At 42.2% G+C, this 20561-nt stretch overlaps 2 protein-coding genes across 3 annotated transcripts in view; one reads left to right on the forward strand and one right to left on the reverse strand.

Annotated features, from left to right (window-relative positions):
* Positions 1-9927: 9927 nt before the first annotated feature.
* LOC135497069 (uncharacterized) lies at positions 9928-12224 on the reverse strand. Its single transcript, XM_064786761.1, has 3 exons — positions 11279-12224; positions 10641-10979; positions 9928-10416 (listed from the first exon to the last, which is right to left on the reverse strand). The coding sequence occupies exons 1-3, from the start codon at positions 11871-11873 to the stop codon at positions 9935-9937; spliced, it is 1416 nt and encodes a 471-aa protein (XP_064642831.1). The 5' UTR covers positions 11874-12224; the 3' UTR covers positions 9928-9934.
* Positions 12225-14210: 1986 nt separating this feature from the next.
* The window catches only part of LOC135496656 (tRNA (cytidine(32)/guanosine(34)-2'-O)-methyltransferase-like), a 187700-nt gene continuing 181349 nt past the window's right edge, over positions 14211-20561 (forward strand). Inside the window, exon 1 of one of the 2 annotated variants that reach the window (XM_064786094.1) lies at positions 14211-14224. The gene's annotated coding sequence lies outside the window, so the exon portion shown is untranslated. Of the gene's footprint in view, positions 14225-17861; positions 18561-20561 lie in introns of those variants that run through there. The other variant, XM_064786093.1, reaches the window with a different exon arrangement.

Consider the following 20561-nt stretch of genomic DNA (forward strand, 5'->3'; position numbering starts at 1 on the left):
GAGAATAATAATATCATTCAATGGAATCAAAACTGTGAAACTAGCCAAGATATTGAAGCTTAGGCCTCAGTTATTATATTCTTGGTTTACAGGCACCCTGAAAGTTACCCGAGGTACGGAGGGCCGAAAGAAAAATTCAAAACAAATTTCCTCCCCGTAACCTTTTTGGCTCACCGTAGGGGAGTCTATACAACACCGATGGTCTCTTGTCGTTGATGTCTGTATCCTGTTTCAAAAGCAGTGGCACGTTTCTAAACCGCTAGAGCTATGAACTTGAAACTTTGTACACAGAACCCCCCCAGGTCAGGTGACCTATGAAAATGAATTTCGGTTCGATCTGATTCTTGACTTGGCCACCAGGGGGCCAGAAGTGGAAACCTAAAAATTGTGATATTTCTAGGAGTGACTCAATTTCGATAAAAATTTTATGGTTGGTTCTCCTGGCAAGGATACATCACATATTATATGGGTTTCTGATTTGACCTAATTTTCAATGTCACAGAGGTCAAAATAATGGCATAAATTGGCTGTTTGGGTGTATTTATGGCATGTTTCTTAAACACTAAGCTATGAACTTGAAATTTAGTACAGATGACTCCTTTTGTCATATAACCGCTGACAGCGATTTTCGGTCCGATCTGATTCCCGACTTGGCCACCAGGAGGCCAAAACTAAAAAAGGTATAAAGTGCAATATCTTGCTTATTAGTGACTTGTTTTTCGATGATATTTTTATGGTAGATACCCCTAGCAAGGATACATCACATGTCGTACCGACTTTGGTTTGACCTATATTCTATACATGTAGCATGTTTCTTAACCAGGATGAATTATCTATCCGGTGAGTACAATGGCTCCTGGCAATTTCATTAAAATTTTGGGTCTTTAAGGTCATCACGTCGGACAGAAAAAAATGCGTGGACCATCATATTTTACATCTATCAGATCAGAAAAATGTTGTTCAGTGCTGAGAAAAGTATGTTTCTTCACAAAAACGACTGTACTTTTTTTTCCTGAATTCAGAGACTTCATTACAAATAAAACAATTTTCCCAATTTTTTTTCCTTTGGGCATTATTCAATGTTGGCGGGCCCATAAACCACAAGTTAGAAACTCACGCTCTGCAACATCCTTTCTGAGTACGGTTTCAACCAACTAGTTACTAAAGAAACTACAGACTATCACTCAAAACTTGATCTTGTTTTCACAAACAGAACCATGGATACTGTTGATGCAATTGACAACTACTGGTCTAATCATAAGATGATTTATGCCGCATTACTACTATCGCCTTCCATACATCTCCCTCGGCCCATGAGGCCAAAAAAAGTTAATGTTATGTTTCAGGTTTCAGCCCGCGTCAATTCAAACCCTTGCATGTCAATATCTTTTTATTTTCCCATTCAGTAGCTAAGCAGACGATATCCTGCACCTTTGCCCCACGTGACGTTTATTTGAATTACCTATTATACGCATGACTGATAGTTAGAATTTCCCTCTAGGCGTGCATTGATTTGTATACAATGTTCAGCATTGTTTGGCCACAAACAGATATTACAGACAGATGTTGCAGGTATTTATTGTATTTTCATTCTTTCTTAATCTGTGCAGTTTTTTACCTCTGTGTTAGGAGATTGGATATCGCCAAATGAGTTTACTAAAAGTAATAAAGATTATCATCACAGAAAAAAAACCTGCATGACCGCATCCATTTTCAGTTGACCATGAAACCAGAAACATAACATTAACTTTTTTTGGCCTAAGATTTCTACATAAAAGCTGCACGACCATACCACTTCCTCTAAGATCGCAAAATTTACATCATTGACCAGAACTGTTCTACCCATATCCACTGCAAATGACATACATTTACATTACCCGAGGTGAGCACATGGTCCCAGGACCATTTCATTGAATAACCAGTCAAACGAAGTCAAATGAACGAATCAGCTTGAGCCTTGGAGGGTGGAATATCCCATGACGTAGTGCATAGTTAGAGGCAATTGTTCGCAAAATAGCAACTTTACATGGACTTTCTTTTCATTTCAATGAACTTCCTATTCATTTCAAAGAGACATTTTGCTGAAACCTACAGAAATTTTGAGTTTTACTGAATCGATTTTGTTGCATGACGAGTGGTATCTCCTGTACCTAGATTAAATTTTCACGGCGTTTGGAGGCAAAGTCGGTAAGGTGCGCCGTCTGACTTTGCCTGGAAATTGGCTCATTATCATAATGCAACTTCGGAACCGTTGCAGTTAAGCCGCCTGGTTAGGGCCCATGCTAGGGGTGGAGTGCAAACACTGTCCTATTATTGCAGATTTATAATCTCTTTATTATAGCATACTACATTGGGGGCAAGTAACTTCAACTGCCAACTGAATCGTTATTAAGCATCATGTGAAATTTTGGCACAGGTTTTTAGCCATTGGTGAAGGGTTGGTTTGATATTTGGCATGCTGGCACTGGCACTGACATATTTTTTGCCAGAAAATGCAAATACAGTGTTTCAGGGACATAGATAAATTCAAAAAAAATAAATCTGATTGTAAGCATCAAATTGAATAAATCCAAATTTTAAAAGACAAAATATAAAGAATATATATAAAATACATAACACAGCCTCACCACAGCCACTGGGCTGCAGCCTACACCTAATGCTGGTCACTCATAAAGTCTGTTGCACTAATATTTATTCCAACATGTCATTTACATGCTAACATAGGGACATATGGAGCCTACAGAGACTATACCACAGATCATGAGATGGCATGAGGTTGTCACTTTATGTCGCTCCGTTCCCGTACACCACGTGATTTTGTTGTCATTTTTGATTAATTTATTCATACGCCACAGCTTGGTGCCATGCATGGAATGTACGTAGACCGACGTACCTGTGCTTGATGCAGCAGGTGAACGAGGTTTACTTTCATATTCTTCATTGGGTACCTTGTTCCCAGGCTCTTTACAGGTGTTGCATACAGGGAGTTTATTCTACAGCATGGGATATCAAGTCCGAAAGTCATGTTACTCTATACCGAGCCTTATGGGTGCGTTTTACCGGAAAATTCTTGGAGTAAAAAAGTTCTATTTTTGTATCGTAAATATGATTCAGCTCCCAAAATTTAATTTTTTGTTTCACTTAGAGATTCTATAACAGCATTCTATAAATACACGAGACAAAAAAACTTTTCTATTTCATATATAGGGAGTGTTATATTGAGAACATTCAGTCAAGCTGGCGAATCGGAGGCCCTGAAGCAGATCTGGAGTTTTCACATTTGTTTAATGATGTCATCCTTTTGATCTCCTTGGATCATTAACATAAGACACAACTTGAGAGGTCTTGGTAGAGACTCAGTGAATTGCAGACCATTTTTGGATGCATCACTGTGCCAGGGCCAGTGCCAGTGCCAGCGTGTCAGTGCCAGCGCGCCAGTGCCAGGTATTGAACCAACTGGTCGGTGAAGGGAGGGGGACAATCTGCGTGTTCCCGCTTCAAAAACTTGATTCAATGAGGAACCTGCAGAACTAAAAATCCAGATGGCAGTACCAGTACTAAAAGGTATACTTCCAGTGCATTTTCCATCAAAATTAAGTTTAGTTAATTTGTTGGTGCTAGAGTAATTAAAGGATGAAATATTCAAAAATCATTGACCCGAGAAATGGCTTTCTCATTACAACCGTGGTCCACTTGCTTGCAGGGCCTCCTATTGGCAGGTTTTGTTGTGCAGGTTCCTCATTACATTTTCCCAAACCCGTGATTTGTAGGCCACGTGCTTGATGTTAATGAAAACACATTGAATGGTTTATCTCCAGCATGAATCCATATCCCTCAGATGATCACATTAACTTGAGTTCCCATTGAATGGTTTATCACCGGTATGAATCCTTCAGATGACGACATTAACTTGAGCTTGCACTGAATTATTTATCACCACATTAACTTGAGCTCCATTCATACTGGTTTATCACCAGTATGAATCCACATCGCTTAGATAACCACATCAACTTGAGTTGCCATTCGATGATTTATCACCGGTGTAAAAGTTAATCCAGGTCCTACCTAGCTGGAGTCCGCCCGCCTCTAACTCCTAGGATTCGAAGTCCTACGGTCCTGGACAACTAGGAGCTGGAGTCCTAGGACTTAGGTTACTAGCAATCAATGTCTTAGGGCCGTGACTCCTTATGAATGAAGGTCCAAAATCTTGGATTTCTAGGAAAGAAGGTCTTTGGGTCTTAGATTCCTAGGAAAGAAGGTCTGGGGGAGTTAGATTCCTAGGAAAGAAAGTCCACCTAAGACGCTGATTACAAGTCCCAAGACCTGCTTTCCTAGGAATCCAGCTTACCTTGAAATTGTTCTTTGCTGCTCGGCGGATTGACCGCTTCCTCGAGATACTGCAATGAGCTGGCTAGGCATGGTCCCGCAGTTAGCGAAACATAACGTTTGGGTCATGAGCTGTTCTTTCGGTAGACATCTCGGCAGGAATGAATGCCAATACAAGTTTCCACGTGCGTTTTATAGGTCTAGAAAGCAGGCTAGACTGATGATCATGGTTTGAATGTGATCGACCCATTCATTTATTGAAGAATCAGTCGAATGATTGCAGTCGATTAAGCAAGAGGTGACAAGGAAAAAAAGAAAAAGAGTAGACCAAGGAGGACTCGACCCTGCAATCCTTGCTTACTAAGCAGGGACCATGACCACTACACTACGTGTGATTGGCTGGCCGACACCTCAAAACCTTAGATATTTGAACGCATGTTCTATTACATGTATATGCCATAGTACATTCTATTGTGTGTAATAAATGGGTACGGACATTGGTTTCAGGGGACTTTAATTTCTGTCACTGCTGTAAAAGAAAGCTGAGTTCTCAAGTAACCAGAATCCTACCTTTTTAGCTCACCTCTTAGCAGAGGTGAGCTTATCCCATACCGTGGCGTCCGTCGTCCGTCGTCGTCGTCGTCGTCGTCGTCGTCGTCGTCCGTCGTCGTCCGTCGTCCGTTAGCAGGGCACGTTTCGTAACTGTTAGAGCTATTGAGTTGAAACTTGGTACACATGTACCCTTATGTAATGACACCTGGGAGACCAAGTTTCGGTCCGATTCGTTTCATGGTTTGGCCACCAGGGGGCCAAACGTTAAAAGTGAAAATATGCAATATCTCCCTTAATAGTAGTCGGGAAATTTTGAAAAAAATATGGTAGGTACTTCTGGCAAAGGTGCATCATATATCCTCCGGGTTTTTGATTTGACCTCCTTTTCAAGGTCACAGAGGTCAAATGGTGTAAATTGGCCGTTAGGATGTAACGATGGCACGTTTCTAAACTGCAATGACTATTGATACCAAATTTGGTACACATTTACCCCTTAGTCAGGTGATCTTAGGGACCGAAGTTTGGTCCAATATGATTCACCACTTGACCACCAGGGGGCAAAATCCAAAAACCTTAAAAATGTGATTATTCCTTAACTTCTTGCCCGATTGCCACCAATTTGATATCATGGGTACATCTAACCACCATACAGTATATGTCACACAGGTTTTTAATTTGACCTTCTTGTCAAGGTCACAGAGGTCAAATGGCGTAAATTGGCCGTCAGGCCGTAACTATGGCACATTTCTTAACTGCAATGACTATTGATCACAAATTAAGTACACATGTACCCCTTGGTCAGGTGATCTCAGGTACCCAAGTTTGGTGCGATCTGATTTGCCGTTTGGCCTCCAGGGAGAGGGCCAAATCCTAAATTCTTCAAAATGCCATTATTCCTAGTAATGACTTGCCCGATTGGCACCAATTTTATATCATAGGTACATCTAATTCTAACAACCATTCAATGTGTCACCCGGGTCTTCTTTGATTTGACCTACTTTTCAAGGTCACAGAGGTCGAATGTACTGTAAATTGGCCATTTTGGGGAAATTGTTATTGCTTGGACCTACATCAAACCTAACACTACATGACACAATACCATGCTCTTTATCCATCTTTCCTCCACATGAGGTGAGCACAATGGCCCTGGCCATTTCATATATAGGAATCGTAGCCCAGGAACGGAAGTCCGGGTAGGACAACCTTTCCTAAGGAATGGGGGCCCTATGGGCGTAGGACCTTGGTTCCCGGCGGACTTGCATTTCTTTAACGCCGCTAAGCATCGTTATCTCTCAGATGACCACATTGCCTGGAGTTTCCATTGCATGGTTTATCACCAGTATGAATCGGGGAGCTTCATAGCCTAGTGGTTAATACGATAACTTTGAGAGTTTGATTGATTTTCATCAAAATCTCGTGTTCCGTTCCATTTCGCAAAGTACCAATATCCAGCAGGATAATGGTACTTTGAGGAACGGAACGGAACATATATGAACCATTGCAGGAAAACAACCAAAAAGCTTTAATACGGAGACTGTTCTAGGGTTATGATAGCATCTCAGAAAATGACTGATTTTGATGTTTTGGTGACACTACACAGTGCGGAGGAAGGCGTCAAGGGCAGCGTCAACTGACAACTGGGCAACTGACACGCAAAAACGCCTGGGGAGAACCAAGGGTTTTATTTCTTGATGAACCAGCGCGGCTTTAAGGAAGTAAAATTCCAGGCTCTTCACAGTTCTATAAAACCGAGGTTTTTTGTATCTGGTATCTATAGTCGTACTTCCACCTATCATAAAACCCCGTGTTTTTTCAAGACCCGTGTCTTCGCCGTGTGTCAAAAAACCCGGGGCGCACTTACACCTATCAGTGGTGTTAGATAATGGTTAATAGCCCCGGCGACAGGTGCGCTGTAGGTAGGGTGCTCTCCTGTGTTTCTTACCCGTTGGAGGGGAATTTCGAGATTCATTAGAGTTTAATGGCGACCAAAACAAACCGAAGTTAAAATGCGATTTTCTGTTGAAAAAAACGTTCTGTTCTATGTGAAGACGATACTTTCTCGAAAAAACAGTGCTTTGGAGAACCTGCCATGTTCAACGACGGCATCGAAACGTAGAAAGTCGTTGTATATGGCGTACAGGCGAAGAAAACTGCGGAACTTCATGATGATGATCTTCCAAATGATGATGCTGTTGATGAATCGGACAGGTTATGACGATGTTGGCGGTCTGAACGTACGCGTTCAACGAGGGATATGGGTGAAAGCCAGGTCAGGGGAGTTCTGGCGAGAGATTGTCCTTAAGACATGGACCGAAAAGGATTGGCATGAGAATTTCAGGATGAAACAAGGGACATACAACGTACGTATCAAACATGACACTGCACCATCAGACCATGCATATGCCATGTGCACTGCACTCATCATATGCTCATCCACTTCGCTGTTGCACATGGTTGGTCTCGCTGTTTGGTTTGTTAGGTAGTAGGCACAACCTCTATCATTATCAATATCAAGAAAGAAAAGTAGATATTTAAAATAATCAGCAGTATAATATTGAAACTAATCACAAACATCAGCAGACATCGGTACATTAGAATGAAATTTACAAGTAAAACTACTTGAAAAGCATCATCTGTTGTGATAAACTATGCTATGAAACTTGACTAAACATGCTAAAACCATAGGCCTACATACATGTATCTAATTATGAATTGATATGACTTATTGACTAGTTGAGTTACAGTGTATGATTTATTAGAAGAAGATATGCTTTATTAATTGTTAAAATGGTCACATACAAAAATAGAATGAAACTGAATTACGGCTGGCTATTTACAATGCATGCAAAATAGAATATCAAAATAGTAAAATGCCACAATTTTCAACAATAGACTTTTTAAATAAAATCAAACATGTCAAAAGCGGTGTCATGTGATTATGCACCTTTAATCAATCCTACATCTAAAAACAATTTATACATATAAAATATACTTTGATTGTTACATGATTTGCATTTTCATTTTGACTTGTTAAATCTGACTAAACCCTTTTTTTCACATTTTTCAGTTCATCTGTGATGCTTTACGGGAGTACATCCAGAGAACCGACACCCATCTGAGGAAAGCCATCAGCACCGAGAAGAGAGTGGCCATCACGATATGGAGACTGGCCACAAACAGCGGATGCAGAACTATTGGTCACCTGTTTGGTGTTGCTCAGTGTTCTGTGGTAAAAATTGTCAACGACACTTGCAGAGCAATTGTGGATGTTCTCTTTGGGGAATTCGTTAGACTTCCAAATGAAGCAGAACTGAAACGAACTGTGGAACTGTTTAAGGTGAAGTGGGGCTTCCCTCAGTGTTGTGGAGCGGTAGATGGTTCCCATATTCCTATTATTGGACCAAGGAACAATAGAATCGACTATTTCTGCCGGAAGCAGTATTACAGCATTGTGTTGCAGGGTACTGTTGATGCTGATTACAAATTTATTGACATCAACCTTGGTCACCCTGGAAGTGTTCATGATGCCCGTGTATTCGCATTGTCTGACATTTATGAAAGGGGTGAGAATAATGAACTGTTCCCGGACTGGATAGAGAGGATAAATGGCACCGATGTACCATTGGTTCTGCTGGGGGACAGTGCCTATCCGTTGTTGCCATGGTGCATGAAACCATACCAAGACAATGGGAGGCTTACCAAAGAACAGGCTCACTTCAATTATCGGCTGAGTAGGGCACGAATGGTTGTGGAAAATGCCTATGGCAGGTTGAAGGGCCGATGGAGAATTTTGTTGAAGCGTTGTGATGTGCAACTTCGTCACATGAACAACATTGTGGCCTCATGTGTACTCCTCCACAACTTGTGTGAATCTTTCAAAGAGCGATTCAAAAAGAAATGGCTTGACGAAGTTCCGGTAAATGATGATAATGAAGTCTGCAAGCGCAGAGATGATGCACATGCAGTGCAAATTCGGAATGCCCTGAAGGACCACTTCAGTCCAACATGACTTGAGATGTCACGTGTGCTCCATGCAATGTGCCCTTGACTAGTGTATTTCTTTTTGATGAATATGCATGAAGCACAAGTATACAGTCCTGGGAAGAAGTTCCTGGACCACCTGTTTCAGTTGAGAGTCATCAAATCATTCTTGATTCAATACAGAGCTACATGTACACTCATGGTCAAAAGTAAATGGACACCAGTTTTTCTTGAATTTCTCAAAAACTAGGCTAAGCAGACACATTCACCTAACACCGATTGTAGCAAATGATCTTGGCTATTGAATAATGCTAAAATTTTAAAAATTTGTTTAGTTTTGCCTTTGATAGGAGAAATTTGGTAAATGTCTCTTTTTCACTTCTTCTTTATTAGCAGGAATTCACCAATAAAAATTACATCCTCATGTTCGACTCGTGAAGGCCTTTCATAATATATCCAGTTTTTGAAATAATTCAAACTAGAAATGTGGTTTTTGGCCACTTTTACGGTAATGATTTTTACCCCACTGGAGACACCTTTGACATAGTCCCATTAAACCATTGTCAACTCCAAATGAAGTGAAGTGGTTGTGAATGAATGCCAATTGTCTTGTATCGTGATCTGTCTGTTTCACAATGACTAGGCACAAAAAAAGTGGCCAAAAACCACATTTCTAGTTTGAATTATTTCAAAAACTGGATATATTATGAAAGGCCTTCATGAGTCGAACATGAGGATGTAATTTTTATTGGTGAATTCCTGCTAATAAAGAAGTAGTGAAAAAGAGACATTTACCAAATTTCTCCTATCAAAGGCAAAACTAAACAGATTTTAAAAATTTTAGTATTATTCAATAGCCAAGATCATTTGCTACAATCGGTGTTATGTGAATGTTTCTGCTTAGCCTAGTTTTTGAGAAATTCAAGAAAAACTGGTGTCCATTTACTTTTGACCATGAGTGTACTTTTGACAGTTTTGTGACTCTAAATTGAAACCTGTATTTGTGACCTGTCACCTGGTCCAGACAGTTTTTTCCAGGTCTGTATTGTGAAATCTACATGCCTCTGTAAAACGACTAGTTACCTGGGAACATGTAAGGGCTGAGACTTGTAATTGAAGGGAAGCTGGAAGTGTTAGCTGTGTTTTCGGTGGTGGGAACCGAGGTCATGGAAGAAATTGTCTCAAAAACGCTTGGTCTTTGAGCAGTTGGAGTATGCCTTGCTTGGGCACGTTGCTGTGGTTGCATACCATACCCTTGATTCTGTACCTGGTTACAATTCCTACAAGTTAGGAGCTCTAGCACTCTGAGTTCATGAGCCCTGGCCTCTCTTGCCCGTCTTTCTTCCCTCTCAGCAGCTGTTATCTGCTCTGCCATCCGGTCCCTCCGCTCTTGCTCTTGACGTTCTTTCTCCATTGCAATGAACTTGTCATCAGATTCCCTCTGAGATTGAATCATGGCATTCATCATTGTCATAACAGTGTCATTAATCAGACCATCACTTGCATTGTTTTCTTGTTTTTCTTGGGTTTTTTTCTTAGTTTTTCCCTTTCCTTTGCCTGTAATATATTGTATGACGACTGTTAGCAACGTGAATATTTCAACCTGTGCATTTTTCAAAGAATGAATATATAATAAATGTCAAGAAAACATTACTTTTTAAGAAAAACGCTGTTTTAATTTGTTTTGTCACACCCATCAGCGACACCCCACCCCGACCCACCCAACAGACCGACTCCTGAGTACCGGGACATGTATGCTCAATGGTCTTGGATCTACCAACCTCTGCCTATATGTACAGCTGCTTCTCCCAAAGGTGAAGGGGCCTTCGGCTTAGGAGTACTTGTACTTGAAGGCACTGGCACAGTCGTCGTTTCAAGTGTCAAGCTGTTACTCCTGACATTCATCCTTCCTTCAGACATTCTGGAAGATGGAGTGGAGGACCTTGATGGTGGTGTTGCCCTATCATCCGGGAACCATGGCGCGATAACTAGATCTTCTGGAGTACATCCACCTGTTGCTGCTGTCCTACCACTAGCAGTACTGCAGGTAGCATCGCCAGCACGTTTACTGGTCCTTTTCTTAGATTTGCGTTGATCAGGCAGCACCACTGACACTAGTCCTGAAAAGAGAAAAAATCATAAGTTTGTCGGTTTAATACATTTCATGTGCAGGCCTACATTATATATATAATGGCTAGGCCTAGCCCCCTAATAGCCCCCTAATCTGCATCTGTGTTGTGTGGAAGTGGAAGAGATTAGGCCCCTGGCCCTGGGCCCCTGGCTCATCAGTAAGTCCTTGGTATGCTGTAGGCCTAGACCTACGGTACTTGGTAGGGCAGGGCAGACGTGACACTAGATGGGCTAGGCCTAGCCTATTTTAGGGAGTAGGCCTAGGGGGCCTACTGTACTGGCTACTCACCATCGAAAACAAGCTCATCATCGACGTCATCATGGTCATGATGATGGTCATAGTCATTGATATCTGATGACAATCTGTCGTCGTCCTCAAGAACGTGGTCCTGATCTGCACGGGGATCGATCATGTCAACATTGTCACTCTCATCTTGACTATCGCTGTCGTCGCTGATCACATGTTTATCATTGCGGCTGGTGGTAAACCTGGGTCTCTTTGACTTCGAGTGCTGACGGCGAGCAGCACCTTCACGACGACGACCACCCTCGAACATCATGCTTGGGTCAGGGTTAAAACTCGGCTTATGGCCCAAGACTGCATGGATCCTTTCGTAATGATCCATGGTCAACCGTTTTCGGCCGGTCGACTTCACATTGTTGTCCTGGATCTTTTTATAATCCCGGCGCCATCGTTTTATCTTTTCTTGCACCTGATCCTTGGTGCGTTCAATATCCACACCGGCCAGCTCATTGGCTATTTTCCGGTAAACTTTCCCATCTTTCGTGGTCCCCTCCAGTTGCGCTTGGATGTCTTCACGCTCCCAAATCGTCAGAAGCGCCAGTGACTCCTCCTCCGTCCAATGGTTTCGTTCAGGCGGCATTTTGTGCAAGAGAATTAGGTTAAAACTGTCAAAACGATCGTGTTATTCGGGAACTGTCAGACTGAGAAATTTCGCGGGAATGTTTACAATGTTCACGCATGCGCAATACCGAGGCAACTACACCGCGCCATCTGTCGCCGGGTCTTAGAACTTGCAATTGCCGGGGCTATTCAGCTTCCACCTATCAAAAAACCCGTGTTGAACACGGGTCTAAATTAGCCCTCGATTAGCCCCATCGAGCTCGATGGGGCTAATAGACACGGGGATTTGACACACGGGTCTATTTAGACACGGCAATTGATAGGTGTAAGCGCAAAAAACACGGGGATTTGATAGGTGGAAGTACGACTTATGCCAGGGCAGGTTAAAGATAAGTGAGAAACATGAGTAGCTTGCGTGGACTCGACCTCTCGCCGTAGTCGGATTCACGAGGCCAATAAACCCAATTGGTGCATAACCGTAGTGTTGTTACACATGAACGCTCGTCCTGCCTTGGAAGAGGAATACACCCTGGAGAAAATCACCTATCAAGTGCAGAGCGAACGCTGAAGAAGAAGAAAACCAGTATGAATCCACATCCCTCAGATGACCACATTAGTTGCGCGTACACCACGAAATATTGGTGGAGCAATTGCACGTACACCACCACATTGCCGCGACAAATTTGTTCGGCAATCCATTGCCGGTGTAAAAGTAAAAAGTGTCCCCCCCTAGAAAAAGTGTCCGGGCCTATTGTATTCTGACAGATTATGGCATATGGTTCTATAGAGGCAATGACCGTCAATAGCTCAGCGTATAATAGAATCCTTTGTTCCCGGACATTTTATCCTAGGACATTTTAAACTTCTACACCGGTACAAATTGCCGGTGTAACATCTGTGGTTGTTCCCCATGTTTCAGGGTTTCCAAACAATAGGCAGCTGGAGAGACCATGACTTTTCAATAGGGGGGATACACAGAAAAACTCGTCAATCTATTTTTGAGCGTTCCCAAACAATGAGGGGAAACACTCAACAAGAGGCCCAAGGGCCTGGCGCTCAGCTGGATGACCTAATAACATAGGACTGAGAGTGTAAAGTAGTAAATATCGGCTTTATACTACTGTTTGAAGGTCAAGAGAACACGTTATACCACTAAAATTTCCAATGCAGAGCTGCCAGCTGGATGAAATATGATTGAACTAATCAGCCATGGTATGTAAATATTACAGGAGGCAACGGAATATATCCCTTAAGTTCAGTATGTTGTATCGGTAGCTTTACAGAAAAGAAGTGTCAGAGAGGATGAGACTTCTCCATGGACAACTGTGGTATGTCCAGGCTGGGTTGTACAGCACAAGGATACAAAATGCTGTCTGTAATTGAGAGGTATCCTGATTTAACAGAGGTCAAAATAAATAGAAATTACCAGTTTGGGACTAACACCACTGTCTTTTTTTTAATAAGGTAAAGATTACAGGAGTCAACAAAATTAATTTTATTGAGAGAAATTGACCTGTCCTGCAGGTGGTTGGAATTTACAATACAAAGTGTCATGACATTGTGCTCTACTGCATATCCCTAGTGAGTCGATCTATCCTTGGCGCAGACAGGTTCAAATTGGCTACATCTTGAATAGATTGAATTGCGATGAAAATCTAATGCAATAAAGGAGCAATATCGAAGAGACAAATTAATCAAACCAATTGTCTACAGACTCGGACCCTGAAATGGCGTGATGTATGCGTGCATATAAAAGTATATCAATTGGTCCGATAAAGATGATGAGGCAATGTCAATATGCCTTGCCTTAGTCGACAGACAAGCTAGAAGTTCAGCACCGTGAGGAGCTCCTTGGTAAGGCCATGTCAGGTTCCGCACACCTCTTCATATACATCAAGTATTGAAAGCTGTGGTGAGCCATGGAGGTATTAATACCTCCATGGGTGAGCACATAAAAGACCATGGTCACCTTAATTTGAAAATCCCTTCATAATCAAGGGCTACCTCTGACTAAAACAGCACCCATAAACAATTGACCACCAATTTGACCCCAGCTCCTAACTGCGGGAAAACCCAAGTCCAGCAACCAAAAGTACCAAAAATACATTTTTGTTTACATTTGAACTGCACACATGCGTTTGTTTACAATTTCATTTCCCGCGAAATCTCGAAAATCAGGTGACCTGCAATCGTGGATTGAAAATAACATTAACCTGGGTTCAGCAGGTCAGCAGGTATACCGGCTGTTCCAATCATCCCCCTACAGCCAGCTGTTCAAAAGGTAATGTTATTCACCCCACAGGGAGTGCAGGTAATTGATTAAGCCCCTGCATAACTTAACACTACAACAGCAATGGCTTGGCTTCTGTGGTAAGGAGAATTGACAGTTTTTTTTACGGAAGTAACATTATTGTGTTGCTTAAAACGTCTACTTTTTACTCATGTAAGAATCGTAGTACTAATAATAACTTCAACTTATTTTCCGGTTATGATAACACAACACGCATCTTTATGATCATAATCTTTCTCAAACTAACTGAATGACCTAATCACCTTGGACGCACAACCACATATCAATCCGCCCCGACGATCAACAACAAAGTTTTCGTGCTTTTAGCTGTCAACATCAATGGCTATAATATACTCCTGCAGAATAGTAGAATTAATAGAACTAATTTCCGAAGTTTCCAATAGTTTGAACACAAATCAGAACATCACCCATCAGCTGGACTCAGATCTGCATAAATTACGATAAATAATGAGGTCGTCGCTTCAATTTCGCAAAGAAAGTTGACTCCATTCGAAGGTTGTTTTGACCCAATTCCGTTGAACTCATCGTTATGAGGGCATTTGAACACATTCTCGTTGATCTTTTCTATAAACGTGTGAAGTTTCGTACCAAAATACATTTCCGTAAAGGCTTAAATAAGAAAATTTGTCACTTACAAATCATCGCTCCGGTAGAAATAAAAAGGTCGCCGCCATTTTCTTGATGATAGTTCTCTAGGTAACCTCGGCGGGAAATTTAAAGCGGGGTCATCCGGGGTCAAACAACAGTTTTGCTCACTACCGCCAACTGGTGATATAAATCGACACTAATCTATTTTATATCAAAACTTCTGTATCATGAAGACCTTTTCAACTTTATTTCAAGCTTTTATCTGCTGGAATAGAGCGTCAAAAAATCGTTTTTTCATTTACGCATTTTGCCCCCTGGGGAGCTGAATTTGAGTCAAATCGCCCAAATTTTTTTCCGTAAGCAACATTTTCTGCGGTGTTTATAAGCAAGACTGGATTTGAAGTGCCTCGGTTGTATGATTACAAAATGCCCAACTTTGTCTACAGATGGCTGGATGGAAGGACGGACACCAATTGAATAGCTATTTGACTAGCTCTGCTGACTTTGTCAGCTGAGCTAAAAACAGAAACACTCAAAAACATTACACCGGTACAAATTGCCGAACGATGGTCAAAATTCGCCCGGCTTGTTAAAACCTCGGCTTTGTCGTGGTGTACGCGCTAATGGATCGGCAATTAGCTAGTTAGATGGTTCGGCGACAGGCGGCGCTTTCGAAATAGCGCTTTCTGCAAACAAACTAAAGTTGGCGCGGAAATCCTGACAGAAATTTTGACATTCAACCGCAACATTTTTTGTCGAAATAACATTTTGTCAATGAGTGTGCAGTGTTGTGGGAGCCATTAAAATAGCGTAAGTGCACGATATTTCTACCTCCAATGCAGGGAGCTTGGAGAGCAATTTATTGTTTGCGCGCCATCTGTTGCCGGATTTTATAACTAGCTGCAGCGGTGGTGTGCGCGCTTGGTGGATTTTCGATGGTGCGGCATTGGTTCGCGAACCAAGATTGGTGGTCCATTTAATCACCATTGAATCCTTATCATTAACTTGAGTTCACATCAAGGCCACACTAACATCTAAAAATGTAATTTTATTTGGAAAGCATGTGTATTTCGTCAGTTTTCTGAGGGAATGGGCAAAAAATGGGCACCAGTGAGAAGGGCGCGACTCGACCCCTCACCGGAAAACCGTAAGGGCGGCCGGATTTTTTTCTTTTGCAAATTAAAAAACAGCATTCTGACTCCCTTACCTGGAAGTGGCATCACCTAAAAAACTGCAGTGTTGGAGCTAAAGGTGAGTTAAAATTGCCTTTTTACTGAAATTTGAGATTGCATTGTTTTTGGGACGTACTGTACCTGTCATTAAAATGTACCTGGGGCAAAACAAAAGGCATGAAAAGGTAGCTCAGATCATGTACTTTCAATTTCAATAGGCGGTGTTTAGTGATAATTCTGTTTGATGCACGAAAATTGACAAAAGACTTAGCCTATTTTGAGGGATAATGCATGTTTTTTTAAAAGGAAAATGAGTAGGAAATGGTTAACAGCCGTACCCCAAAACTGTGGGGTTATTTTCGAAACCAATCCACCAGCCTTCATAGTACCCTAGGACAGGTCTGTGGTAGAAATTACAACTAGATCTGTTGACCCCCCACCTTGCCACCATTTGCATGATCCTGCATGGTGGTATCATGGACTGACACTTAATTCAGAAAAATACCAAAAAAAATTGTTTGTAGGATATACAATATTTACTCTCTTTATTTCTCATCAAATCAGTATATACTCCCACACACACGTGTATCTTAAGAGCCCCTCCTAAAGGGGGGCTTATAAGTTATAGTACATGGGACCGATACCATGTAAACTCGTCCCTAATCGTTCTACACATCAAAGCAAACGTAGGCATCGGAGTGTAGAAAGGCCACAAACGAGCCTAGATCGAGATACCGTGAGCTAGCGCCGATTCTCATGTTATTAGTTCAGTTAGTTTCGTACAAGTTGATAGGGCCACTTTACGACCTACTGTTTATACCTTGGACACAATCAATTTCGGCGAAACACGACACGGCGACTGTTAAGGCATAACACTACCAAATTAGCCTATCACTTTCGGGATTAACAGCATTTTGGCGAAATTGTTTACAAAACACACTGAAACGTCCAAAATAGCTCCAAATTTGGCCTTTTAAAATCAATGGCAACAAAACTGCTCAAAGTCAGTCAACGGCCACAATGTGAGACAAAACTATGTGTATCAAAGAACAAATAAAGCCTAACCTGGTAATAAATGATGCAACAATAAGCCCGTAAAAGCAGATCGCAGGTCGTTGAGAGCTGGATTTCTGCACAAAAATAGTAGCGCTCAGTAGACCACGTGACTAATAAGTTACAATATCTATTGCCAGGTGACAGAACATGAAGGTGGATATTCATTGATCATTCATGGTTCTTCATTCTAAAAGGCCTTAGTCACAGTATATCATTGTTTCTAATACAAAATACATTACGCCTCGTTTTGATCGGAGCGGTCTTGGTATCGTAACCAATGACCGCCTGGGTAGGTATAAAATTCTGAATTTTAGCAGACGAATTATTTTCACCAAGAAGCAACGACTCAGCCCCACAAAACAATGTCAAGAACACGAGATTTTGAAGTATTCCCCGATATATTGGGATTTGTGAAGTAGGGAGGATACCCGAGGACTCTTTCGAGGTCGTCAGTCAGGATTCAGAAGAGGTCAAAGACGAGGAAATGGTAGAAATCGAGCAAGCAGACTGGGAATTCCCTTGCTGCGTGACGTCATCTTTACAAGCAACAATATGGCGGAGTTCCGGACACCAGGTTGGATCATTCTTTGACGAAAACGGAACATATATACCTTTCAAATCGTATTTAATTTGTTTAATTTTGAAACCTTTTAGAATAGAAATTAATACCTCGCTGTCGGTCATTGGTTGTATAATCAAGACCGCTCGGGTAGACCTCAAATTACGTCCAAAACCCTCGGCGAAGCGCCTCGGGTTTTGGACTGCATTTTCGGTCTACCCGAGCGGTCTTGATTATACAACCAATGACCGCCAGCTGGGTATTAATTCCTTAATTCTAAAAGGCCTTAGTCACAGTATATCATTGTCTTAATACAAAATACATTACGCCTCGTTTTGATCGGAGCGGTCTTGGTATCGTAACCAATGACCGCCTGGGTAGGTATAAAATTCTGAATTTTAGCAGACGAATTATTTTCACCAAGAAGCAACGACTCAGCCCCACAAAACAATGTCAAGAACACGAGATTTTGAAGTATTCCCCGATATATTGGGATTTGTGAAGTAGGGAGGATACCCGAGGACTCTTTCGAGGTCGTCAGTCAGGATTCAGAAGAGGTCAAAGACGAGGAAATGGTAGAAATCGAGCAAGCAGACTGGGAATTCCCTTGCTGCGTGACGTCATCTTCACAAGCAACAATATGGCGGAGTTCCGGACACCAGGCTGGATCATTCTTTGACGAAAACGGAACATATATACCTTTCAAATCGTATTTAATTTGTTTAATTTTGAAACCTTTTAGAATAGAAATTAATACCTCGCTGTCGGTCATTGGTTGTATAATCAAGACCGCTCGGGTAGACCTCAAATTACGTCCAAAACCCTCGGCGAAGCGCCTCGGGTTTTGGACTGCATTTTCGGTCTACCCGAGCGGTCTTGATTATACAACCAATGACCGCCAGCTCGGTATTAATTCCTTAAACAAACACCGTCATTGTGAGGAAATTAGAATAAATATTATGGGATGTGCCACGTTTCGAGAGAAGTTGTGCACTGTAATAACTTGATTGATCTCCTGAGGTTTGTACGGCCAAGTTTGTATTTTATGTAAAGATCAGTGAGTCTTCACTGACAATGATATTTGTGAGGGCGATGGAAACTTTCGAAACTTGCCACTTGGCAGGCGACCGCACGGCTAAGCAAATCTTTGCGGTTCACCAGGCTTGGCATGCCTCATTGTGCCGCATTGTGCCGGTGTAAAAGTAAAAAGTGTCCCCCCCCCTGGAAAAAGTGTCCCCCCCCCCCTAGAAAAAGTGCCGGCCCTATTGTATTCTGCAATATGGTTCTATAGTCTAGAGACCCTGACCGTCAATAGCTCAGAGATTGAAGCGCATAATAGAATCCTTTGTTTCCGGACATTTTATCCTGGGACATCTTAAACTTCTACACCGGGTCGCTTGTGGTCGGCTAGGTATACATGCTTCCTGAAATTGGTGGCTTGCATTGGAACTAACTTTTTCCCCTTTTCCGTCATTAAAGCAGTCAAATGTGTTGGTCAACCATGACTACCTCCGTTGTCCCTCCACCATAAGGCCTGTTTACCCTTATGACATCACTATTTCGGACACTCGGCGCCCCATTTCTGAAAAGGTGTATAATGCATGTTTTCTGTGGGCCTACATTATGTACATTTTTTTCGCGTACAATGAACGATATGCTATGCAATACATCAAAAACATTGCTAGACAAATGTGATTATATCATCCTGCAGTTATAAATAAATGTGTGTTTTGATTTATCCGGAAATCGATTGTGTAGTACTGGTATGTATTTATTGACCGCATGAATGAATGAAAAGCATTTATAGGCGGCGCCTTTCCATGAGCCTGATCAAGGTGCCACCCCGTTCAAAACCGAAAACATCATTCAGAGAAGTGCTTCTTAAAAAGCCACGTCTTTAGCTGAAGTTTGAAACTGGTGATATTTTGGCATGCCTTGACGTGGCCAGGGAGGGCGTTCCAAAGAACAGGTGCACAAGACGAGAGACTCCGGTCGCCTAGCCGAGTTCGGGTTCTTTTGACGGAGACCCGATCAAGCCCAGAATACCGCGTCTCTCGTCGGCCAGGTGCAGCACTCAAAAACCCATCGAAATATTGTGGTGCAAGACCGCTATAGATCTTATAAGCAGTCAGCGAGATCTTGTATTTTGTACTCGATCCTTGACCTAACAGGGAGCCAGTGCAATTGCCGAAGGGCAGGGGTTATGTGCGCAGATTTCCTAAGACGGAGGACAATCCTGGCAGCCCAGTTCTGAATACGCTGGAGTGGAGCAATGGTACTTTCATGGAGACCATGCAGAATGCCATTATTGCAATCTAACCGGGAGCTGACCAATGCACAAACCAAACGCTCTGCGCTAGCTTGATCGAGGTACTTTCTTACACGACCGATGTTGTAAAGGCTTGCACTAGCTGCCCTGCAGATGGAGGAGACCTGTTTCTTCATGGTCATATTTTTATCCAGCCAAACGCCCAAGTCCTTCACACAATCCGATTCATGAATGTCCTGACCGTCAACCACAATGGACGAAATAGAGCCAGACCTTCTGGAGGACACAAAGTTTGCCATGTCGGTCTTAGGTGCGTTTAGAGCAAGTTTATTGTCCATTAACCAATCTCCAATGTCACTGATGCAGTCCTCTGCGTGAGAGAGTACCTGAGCACCGTCCTCCTTGTCACCACAGCGAAAGCTGTCCATCAGCTGATTATCATCAGCGTACATCTCAAAGGTGATCCTCTTCTCACGGATCAGGTCACCAAGGGGAAGCGTGTATATAGTGAACAGGATCGGCCCCAAAACTGAGCCTTGCGGGACACCGTACCTCAGCTCGACACTATCTGACACACAACCATTTACTGAAACAGATACCTGTCGCTGTTGAAGGTATGAAGCAAACCAGCATGCATTAGACGCGAATGACTAATCCATCATCAGACAATGAGACATAACCTATTTTTGCCTTGGACAATTTTAATCCTCTAAAAGTCGCATATATTTAGTGAAATTAACTAGGCCCTATTT

Source organism: Lineus longissimus, chromosome 12 (genome assembly GCF_910592395.1).
Source record: "Lineus longissimus chromosome 12, tnLinLong1.2, whole genome shotgun sequence".
In the NCBI taxonomy this organism is placed as follows: domain Eukaryota; kingdom Metazoa; phylum Nemertea; class Pilidiophora; order Heteronemertea; family Lineidae; genus Lineus; species Lineus longissimus.